This window comes from Salvelinus alpinus, chromosome 18 (genome assembly GCF_045679555.1).
Source record: "Salvelinus alpinus chromosome 18, SLU_Salpinus.1, whole genome shotgun sequence".
Lineage (NCBI taxonomy): Eukaryota > Metazoa > Chordata > Actinopteri > Salmoniformes > Salmonidae > Salvelinus > Salvelinus alpinus.
This window is the reverse complement of record NC_092103.1, coordinates 2,388,852-2,398,788: the sequence shown is the minus strand read 5'-3', so window position 1 is coordinate 2,398,788 and position 9,937 is coordinate 2,388,852. Positions and strand designations below refer to the sequence as shown.

Genomic DNA, 9,937 nt, shown 5'->3' with positions numbered 1-9,937 from the left:
GAATCCTTGCAGTTGGTTGCAGAAGAGCGATTCCACAGCTAAGACTAACTAATGATGCATCAGGCCATGCAGGCAACTCTCTGGAGTTGAAGACCACCCTAGCCCAGCCCAAAGTTAGGCCACCGCCCAAGCAAAGGACTTTGTAGGCAGAAGGAGGAATAACAGTGGATAATGCAACCCTTGGGTTAAGCAGCTGTTGATTGAATAAAGATGCTGCTGCCGTGTTTTGAATGGAGGGAAAGGATTGGATGCATAGTGTCATGACGTGGCCCTCTTTGGAGATAGCGAGTACCATCCCCCTCTCCCTGCACCATCCACCTCTCTCTCACACCACCTCTCTCTCTTCCCCCTACACCCAGGCTCTGTTATGCAGGTCATACATTCCTAGAGGAGTCTCTCTCATCATGGCCAGAGAGTGTAGAGAGAGAAGGTTTCACAGGAGAACAAAGGAACCTCTTCTCCATCATAGAACTTGAGAACTGAACAATGTCTATGTTTTGGAGAATGTGTACACGGTCGGGAGAGAATCCAGCTACACCGGTCCATTTCGTTTAATGTTTGTGAAACTCATGAGAGACAATACAGCCACATTACCATAACTCTGTTTATACAAGAGTCTCAGTTGCATCTATTGTTGTATAAAATGAATGAGTAAAGATTAAACTATTTGTGAAATTATGTAATGTGATTATAAACTGTTTAATGAAGGAAACTCCAATTCCCTTTGGAGTTCAACTAAGTCATAGGCCCGCCCCATGAGCACAGACATTGATATGGCGTCATGAGACAGCCCTTTCCTACTGTTCTGGATATAACCCCCACCTTGGGAATTTCCCAGCCAGACCAGCTTACCTCGATTACCTAGAGGGCTAAGGTTTGAGTAGAGACCATAAACCTGAGTATAAGCTAAGGTTGTAATGGTTGTTGAAACTCTGAGACTATCGATACCGACAGAATAAGAGCAAATCTTTGATACTAATTACTAGTCTCCAGCTACGAATTCTATACCATTGAATAAGAAGCCCGACAACCGCCGAAACATCTATCTATAACAACATTTCTGAATGTGACTCTGAAGTATCCATTCTAACCACGAAAGACGGGCGTATGAACTTCCAACAGAAAGAAGGACGATTCCAACAGAGATCACGACGACACACTGAGCGTAAATATATATATTGATTGCAATTATTGCCGAATGAGTGAGCGTTCATGTGCAAAGGATTAGCATTTAAATGGTTATAATTATCAACTTTGTAGTGTCTTTTATCTTTCGCGCCCTCCTCAGTCCCTTTGTCTACCAAGCCGCGATACCGGTTTAGCCCACTAGGGCACATCCCCTATTATTTCCCTGTAACCATATCTACTTTGTTTGTTTATGCATTTCTGTGATTATTTCTTTTTTATTTTTATTTTTATTTTTTTAATTTCACCTTTATTTAACCAGGTAGGCAAATTGAGAACACGTTCTCATTTACAATTGCGACCTGGCCAAGATAAAGCAAAGCAGTTCGACACATACAACAACACATAGTTACACATGGAGTAAAACAAACATACAGTCAATAATACAGTGAAAAATAAGTCTATATACAATGTGAGCAAGTGAGGTGAGATAAGGGAGGTGAAGGCAAACAAAATATATATATTAATAAATAAAAATATAAAAAGGCCATGGTGGCGAAGTAAATACAATATAGCAAGTAAAAAAAAAAAAATAATAATAATAATAAAAATAAAAAAAATAAAAATTTGAAAAATTTGAAAAATTAAAAATAAAACATTTATAAAAAACTTGTACTTGTATTTTACTTGTATTTAAGAGCAACTGGAGGCCACGGAAGGAGAGTTGTATGGCATTGAAGCTCGCCTGGAGGGTTGTTAACACAGTGTCAAAAGAAGGGCCAGAAGTATACAGAATAGTGTCGTCTGCGTAGAGGTGGATCAGAGAATCACCAGCAGCAAGAGCGACATCATTGATGTATACAGAGAAGAGAGTCGGTCCAAGAATTGAACCCTGTGGCACCCCCATAGAGACTGCCAGAGGCCCGGACAACAGACCCTCCGATTTGACACACTGAACTCGATCAGAGAAGTAGTTGGTGAACCAGGCGAGGCAATCATTAGAGAAACCAAGGCTGTCGAGTCTGCCGATGAGGATGTGGTGATTGACAGAGTCAAAAGCCTTGGCCAGGTCAATGAATACGGCTGCACAGTATTGTTTCCTATCGATGGCGGTTAAGATATCGTTTATGACCTTGAGCGTGGCTGAGGTGCACCCATGACCAGCTCTGAAACCAGATTGCATAGCGGAGAAGGTATGGTGGGATTCGAAATGGTCGGTAATCTGTTTGTTGACTTGGCTTTCGAAGACCTTAGAAAGGCAGGGTAGGATAGATATAGGTCTGTAGCTGTTAGGGTCAAGAGTGTCCCCCCCTTTGAAGAGGGGGATAACCGCAGCTGCTTTCCAATCTTTGGGAATCTCAGACGACACGAAAGAGAGGTTGAAAAGGCTAGTAATAGGGGTGGCAACAATTTCAGCAGATAGTTTTAGAAAGAAAGGGTCCAGATTATCTAGCCCGGCTGATTTGTAAGGGTCCAGATTTTGCAGCTCTTTCAGAACATCAGCTGACTGTATTTGGGAGAAAGAGAAATGGGGAAGGCTTGGGCGAGTAGCAGAGGGGAGGGCAGTGCTGTTGACCGGGGTAGGGGTAGCCAGGTGGAAAGCATGGCCAGCCGTAGAAAAATGCTTATTGAAATTCTCAATTATAGTGGATTTGTCGGTGGTGACAGTGTTTCCTATCTTCAGTGCAGTTGGAAGCTGGTAGGAGGTGTTCTTATTCTCCATGGACTTTACAGTGTCCCAGAACTTTTTTGAATTTGTGTTGCAGGAAGCAAATTTCTGCTTGAAAAAGCTAGCCTTGGCTTTTCTAACTGCCTGTGTATATTGGTTTCTAGCTTCCCTGAAAAGTTGCATATCACGGGGGCTGTTCGATGCTAATGCAGAACGCCATAGGATGTTTTTCTGTTGGTTAAGGGCAGTCAGGTCAGGAGAGAACCAAGGGCTATATCTGTTCCTGGTTCTAAATTTCTTGAATGGGGCATGCTTATTCAAGATGGTGAGGAAGGCATTTAAAAAAAATATCCAGGCATCCTCTACTGACGGGATGAGATCAATATCCTTCCAGGATACCTCGGCCAGGTCGATTAGAAAGGCCTGCTCGCTGAAGTGTTTCAGGGAGCGTTTGACAGTGATGAGTGGAGGTCGTTTGACCGCTGACCCATTACGGATGCAGGCAATGAGGCAGTGATCGCTGAGATCTTGGTTGAAAACAGCAGAGGTGTATTTGGAGGGCAAGTTGGTTAGGATGATATCTATGAGGGTACCCGTGTTTACGGAATTGGGGTGGTACCTGGTAGGTTCATTGATAATTTGTGTGAGATTGAGGGCATCAAGCTTAGATTGTAGGATGGCTGGGGTGTTAAGCATGTTCAAATTTAGGTCGCCTAGCAGCACGAGCTCTGAAGATAGATGGGGGGCAATCAGTTCACATATGGTGTCCAGAGCACAGCTGGGGGCAGAGGGTGGTCTATAGCAGGCGGCAACGGTGAGAGACTTGTTTTTAGAGAGGTGGATTTTTAAAAGTAGAAGTTCAAATTGTTTGGGAACAGACCTGGATAGTAAAACAGAACTCTGCAGGCAATCTTTGCAGTAGATTGCAACACCGCCCCCTTTGGCCGTTCTATCTTGTCTGAAAATCTTGTAGTTGGGGATGAAAATGTCAGAATTTTTGGTGGTCTTTCTAAGCCAGGATTCAGACACGGCTAAAACATCCGGGTTGGCAGAGTGTGCTAAAGCAGTGAACAAAACAAACTTAGGGAGGAGGCTTCTAATGTTAACATGCATGAAACCAAGGCTATTACGGTTACAGAAGTCATCAAAAGAGAGCGCCTGGGGAATAGGAGTGGAGCTAGGTACTGCAGGGCCTGGATTCACCTCTACATCACCAGAGGAACAGAGGAGGAGTAGGATAAGGGTATGGCTAAAAGCTATGAGAATTGGTCGTCTAGAACGTCTAGAACAGAGAGTAAAAGGACGTTTCTGGGGGCGATAAAATAGCTTCAAGGAATAATGTACAGACAAAAGGTATGGTAGGATGTGAATACAGTGGAGGTAAACCTAGGTATTGAGTGATGATGAGAGAGATATTGTCTCTAGAAACATCATTGAAACCAGGTGATGTCATCGCATATGTGGGTGGTGGAACTGAAAGGTTGGATATGGTATAGTGAGCAGGGCTAGAGGCTCTACAGTGAAATAAGCCAATAAACACTAACCTGGGGCCTGTTGCACAAAAGTAGAATTAAGACATCCGGGATAAATGACTCAGCTGAGCTCAATGAAGCCAAAACATGTGCGTCCAGGCTTAATTGGTTGCACAAAGACCAAGCCAGGATGAGCAGACACGGATTCATTAAGCCAGGTGAAACCAATCCTGGATAGGTGCGCGCTCACGGCTCACTCAAATAGACCCCGCCACAGATCACAGATTAACTGATTTACCATGGCAACTAGAGCCACGTACTTTTCCCCGTCGGAAGCACAAATCCTCATGGAGGCATACGAGGAGGTAAAAGATATAATTAAGAAGAAAGGCAACACCGCCACAGTGATAAAGCAAAGAGAAAAAGCGTGGCAAAGTATTGCAGACCGCCTGAATGCGTAAGTAGTGCACAATTACACACTCACCGCTCCGCTGAAACATCACAATTACAATTCAAATATTTAATTCACATCTCCAAAAATGCAGTTGTACTGTAATTATGAAACGGTTAAATTTTTAATTGAAATGCACTGCAGATATGAGTGAAATTGTGTAAAGTAACTCCATCACACTGTATAAAGCTATGATAAATTTTTTGATATTTTTACTGAAAACAAGACAAAAATACCAAGTAATTTTTTGCAGTGTGACTCCATTAAATGTGTGTGTGTGTGTGTGTGTGTGTGTGTGTGTGTGTGTAGATTAAACATGAACGGGCCAAAACGGACATGGCAGCAGGTCAAAATCAAATACAAGAACATTCTGCAGAATGGTATGGTCCCTGACTAATATTTAACAAAGCACAAGCATATATTGTACCCAGAAGGTGCCTGCTCACACATTGTCTGTACTGTTTTAGCAGTGAAAAAGAATACCCACAGACAAGGCACGGGTGGTGGGTCACCAAAGGCTGACCTTACCCCAGCAGAGGACATGGCCTTGGAGCTAAATAAAGGCAGGCCCGTCTTAGAGGGGATCCCTGGGGGGAAAGAGACGAGCATAGGTTCCTCCCAAGATGCCACCCGCTTCATTCAAGGTATGTCCTTCCATCTCTACATGGGATACAACCACATTCATATTGAATCAATTTGGACTGTCTGACTTTGGTTTACCTATTGCCTTGCAGTGTCTGGCAGCACTGTGTTCCTGTTAGAGCCACCAGCACAAGCACCAGACGATGCTGATCCAGTGAGTACTCCATCAAAGGCATACTGTAGGCCTGGCATGTCTTGTCTACTAGCTTCAATATGAATCCGATTAAATGTGATAGGGTGAAGGCCCCAGTGCAGCAGCAACAGCACATGATGGAGACGATGATGAGGAGGAGACCATCTCTCTGGATTCCAGAAGGCATGAGGTATCATGTTAAGACTGTGAAAGTACTATTTACTCTACAATGGTGAGGAGTCCTCATCAAAATCAAAAAATCTAATTTCTTTTACAGGACCCAGATGCTATACAGTGGGAAAACCAGCCTGGCAACATAGTGCGTATTAATAAAAGGACACCACATCCTGCCAAATTAGCTGCGCTAATTGTATTGTGTTCACAGAGCTCACAAGCTATCAGAAAGTTGTATGGCAACCACCTCCGGCGCCAAATAGAACTGGCAGACATAGACATTCAGTACAAGAAGAAAAAGATGGAAAATCTTGCACTGGAGTCCGAAATAAAAAAGAGGACAATTAGGAAACTGGACCTTGAAATAAAAAAACTTGAGAGGGAGGTGAGATATGCCTTCAATGTACACTGTATGCTAACTGTAACACAAATGTATTAATCATTATTTTTCTTTCCTCCCCCAGCTCCAAGAAGATGACACAGCTCAAAATAAAAATTAGGTATATTCTCGTAAAGTCAAGTGAGCCATGACATATGAGCTCTTATTGTGAGCACACAGGACGGTGGCATCTTTCTAAGGTTTTTTTTATTTTCCCAGCAATCAGTACAACCAAGTCATCGTTATAAGGCATCGCCCTCTTTTGCCCACCCCCCCAGCACCAGGTGTGGCCACTAGCCTATATGAAGGCCCAAAATTGTGTGTTCCTTTCTGCTCTGACAATGGCATGCCCATTCGTGCGAGATGTGGTGGATGAAGAAGCACTTGTGCTGAGGAGAGCCTTCAGGCGAGAAAGGGTCTTCAGGGACCGGTTGGACCCACTGGCCTTCCCTGATGACCATCTATATGAAAGATACAGGTTTTCTGCAGATGGCATCAGGTATCTATGCAGACTACTGGGTCCCAGGATTAAGCACCGCACTGCACGGAGCCATGCACTGAGTGTGGAGCAAATGGTTTGTGTGGCCTTGCGCTTTTTTGCTAGTGGAGCCTTCCTGTACTCAGTGGGGGATGCAGAACAGCTGAACAAGGCCACAATTTGCCGCACAATAAGGAGTGTGTGTCTGGCTATCAAAGCATTAGCAGATGTCTTCATCTCCTTCCCTGGCCACAGAAGACTCTGTGACATCAAAGAGGAGTTCTATAGGATTGCAGGTAAGAGGATCTACAAATTACAGGACAACTGTTAACACATAGTAGGATACTCATTACTTTGTGTGACAGGTTTCCCCAATGTCATTGGTGCAGTGGACTGCACACACATAAGGATAAAAGCCCCCTCAGGTGCCCATGAGGCCGATTTTGTGAATAGGAAATCCTTTCACAGCATTAATGTTCAGGTGAACATAACTTTTTGATATTGTCCATTGACGAACACTCTGCATTGCCAGTGATGTGCATTGATTGGTGTAATATTCCTCATCTTATGATTTCAGATGGTCTGCAATGCTGACTGTGTGATCAGCAATGTTGTGGCAAAATGGCCTGGCTCAGTCCATGACTCCAGAATCTTTCGGGCCTCTGAAATCTATCAGTGCCTATCACAAGGTAAGCCACACAACCCCTATTTATAACCATCATGGCTGTGTCAAGAATATCACTGTGTTTATGAGGTAGTAATGATGAGATTTTGTGTTGACAGGTGAATTCTCTGGTGTGTTGCTGGGAGACAGGGGGTATGGCTGCCAGCCTTTTCTCCTGACACCTTTCACAGACCCCCAGGCAGCACAGCAGGCCTACAACCATGCCCATGCCAGGACCAGGGCCAGAGTTGAAATGACCTTTGGCCTCCTGAAGGCACGCTTTCACTGCCTTCACAAATTAAGGGTCAGCCCTGTTAGGGCATGTGATATTACTGTGGCTTGTGCTGTCCTCCACAATGTGGCCTGCCTGAGGAAGGAGAGGGCCCCCAGAGTGCCACCAGCCATGGACTGGGACAATCCGGCAATCTTCCCTGATGACGACAGTGGTCGGCTGCTGAGGGACCAATATGTGTTGAATTATTTTAGTTAGTATGTGTGCTTTCAATTTTGGTTAAATATGTCCTGCGGTGGCAGAGGAATTTGGGTTTTTTTGGGTTCGTTTTTTGACGAATTTGGCCTCTTATGATGTTTGTGCGGTATACTGTGTGTAATACAAGGCTGCAGGGAGGCTACTGCATCCATTCATTTGTCTGTTCAGTTGATGTGTATGGATTTGTCCTGCATTTATTTTAGTGTGCAGACATGCAGGGTGTGTTATATACAGACCTTTGAATGTGTATGTATCATTTTGTATAATATGCTTGGATTCTGTGCTTTCCATCTTGTAGAGTCACTGTGACTTCAGTTTCGAAAGGAGCTGATGGTTTACCTGCTTTGTTTTGTCCTTATTCAATAAAGGAACATAATGTTACACATTGTGTTTTTATATTCATATGGAATGTGTATTTGTTTATATGACAGAGTACTAGGGCCACACTGAAGAAAAAGGATAAAGTCATAAATTTATGAGGCTGGTTCTTTCTGCAGAAAAGCTACATATTGTTTTTACAGTTTTGATACTTATGACAATGTGATACTTAATATTCTGGCACATCAGCATGTCTTTGTTTATGAAACCATACTGAAGTACAATTTCACGAAATGCCCCACATCTGTCATTTTAACAACTGTCCTCCTTTAAAACAACTGGTTACAATATTATGACTTGTGTTTTTTTCCCCTCTGTGGCCCTAATATTCTATCATTTTATATATAGCCTTATAGTCTATGGGAAACTGTAAATTATCTAATGATAGCAACATCATCTAAAAATCATTTTTTATCCAAAATCATTGAAATTAATGATCACAAACGTTTAAATAATAACAGTGGGTCTAGTTATATGTGATAACAATGTATAGTGAGCAGTGAAATAACTATTGGTTTCCATTTGTGGTGACTGCTGACTGACATTAGGGATGAGATTAAATAGATCCTGGAATTTAGCCTGGTCTGGAGCAGGCTAGCTCCACAGAATAAATCTCCATGGTAATTTATACCATAACATATCCTCCTGCCCCCTATCCATCTTTAGTGCAACCGGATTACGGATCAATTGAGCCAGGATCACCAAGATATCCTGGCTTAATCCCTTATCCTAGTTTTGTGCAACAGGCCCCTGAACAGCAATGGACAAGGCATATTTACATTAAGGAGAGGCATGCTTAATCGAGTGATCAATAAGGGTCCAGTGAGTAGAGGTTGGTTGGGGTCACGGCGATCCAGACAGCTGGCCGGGTAGATGGCTATCGGTAGCAAGATAGCATAGGATGGAGGTCTATTTTTAGACACCTCGTGCGTTTCCGTCGGTAGATTAGTGGGGTTCCGTGTGGTAGAGGGGATCAATCCAATTGGCAAAATAGATATAGTGACCCAAGAAAAAAAATTGTCTGATATACTTATTCAGATAGCAGCCGATAAGACAGCTAACGATTAGCGGGCCCCAGATGAGCGTTCAGGTAACGTCGCGACGGAGGTGCCAGTTGGATAACTCCCTCGGGCAGATAACGTCGGCAGTCAGTCGTGAAGGCCCGGTGGGGCTCCGTTTCTGCAGCAATTTTTTTTTTTTTTTAATAAATAAAATATATATATTTTTTAATTGATTTAAAAAAAAAAAAAATATTAAAAACAAACGGGTCCGGATAGGTGACTGTAGCCCAGGAATGGCTGATGGAACTCCTCAGCTGGCTAGCTCCGGAATGATTTAAGTTTGCTCCGGGATCGACGTAAGCCAATAGTCACACGGTTTGCAGCTAGCTAGCTGCGAAATCAAGGTGCAAATGTCCAGAGCCTGCGGCTGAAATCCGGGGAAACTGAGAGAAAAAAAAGGCCCGGTATGCTCCGGTCCGAGTCGCGTTGCACAAAAGTGCCGGTAGATTATCGAGCTAAAGGAATAGCTGATGACCACAAAATGTGGGCAGCTGAAACACCAACGCTAGCCAGCAAACCGGCTAACTTCTGGGCAGCTTCAGATTAGCTTCTGGCTAGCTTTCGGCTAGCTTCTGGTTAGCTTTCTGGCTAGCTTCTGATTAGCCCCTGGCTAGCTTCCACTGTGGATTTTCAGATTTGAGGTAAATAATACTTTTTTTTGTAATTGGTGAGGCGGGTTGCAGGAAAGCTTTTGCAGGAAAGCTTTTGTAGTTGAGTTCTTGGATAATAAAATATATAAAAGATATGCGAAGAAAGGTGTAAATATATATATATATACAGGACACGACAATACGAGGACAGAAATGACGTCTGAACTGCTA

General features: G+C 43.3%; 1 protein-coding gene across 6 annotated transcripts; it reads left to right on the top strand.

Annotated features, from left to right (window-relative positions):
* Positions 1-4,161: 4,161 nt before the first annotated feature.
* Positions 4,162-8,079, top strand: LOC139543503 (putative nuclease HARBI1). Of its 6 annotated transcripts, XM_071349633.1 has the most exons (11): positions 4,162-4,723; positions 5,027-5,097; positions 5,185-5,361; positions 5,452-5,513; positions 5,596-5,682; positions 5,770-5,811; positions 5,878-6,051; positions 6,131-6,166; positions 6,265-7,004; positions 7,101-7,212; positions 7,307-8,079. In XM_071349633.1, exons 1-8 carry the CDS (start codon positions 4,566-4,568, stop codon positions 6,164-6,166), a joined length of 807 nt encoding a protein of 268 aa, XP_071205734.1. In that variant the 5' UTR covers positions 4,162-4,565; the 3' UTR covers positions 6,265-7,004; positions 7,101-7,212; positions 7,307-8,079. The 6 variants fall into 6 exon arrangements, with proteins under 6 accessions (XP_071205734.1, XP_071205733.1, XP_071205732.1 ...); XM_071349632.1 differs by having other exon boundaries at positions 5,878-6,166; XM_071349631.1 differs by having other exon boundaries at positions 5,878-6,819.
* Positions 8,080-9,937: the final 1,858 nt, after the last annotated feature.

Bases quoted from the DNA above. Each gene is read 5' to 3' on its own strand.
- LOC139543503 (XM_071349629.1), top strand. From the start codon at position 6,348: ATGAAGGCCCAAAATTGTGTGTTCCTTTCTGCTCTGACAATGGCATGC. The intron at 6,820-6,888 runs GTAAGAGGATCT...TTTGTGTGACAG, and splicing joins GGAGTTCTATAGGATTGCAG to GTTTCCCCAATGTCATTGGT. The intron at 7,213-7,306 runs GTAAGCCACACA...TTGTGTTGACAG, and splicing joins CTATCAGTGCCTATCACAAG to GTGAATTCTCTGGTGTGTTG.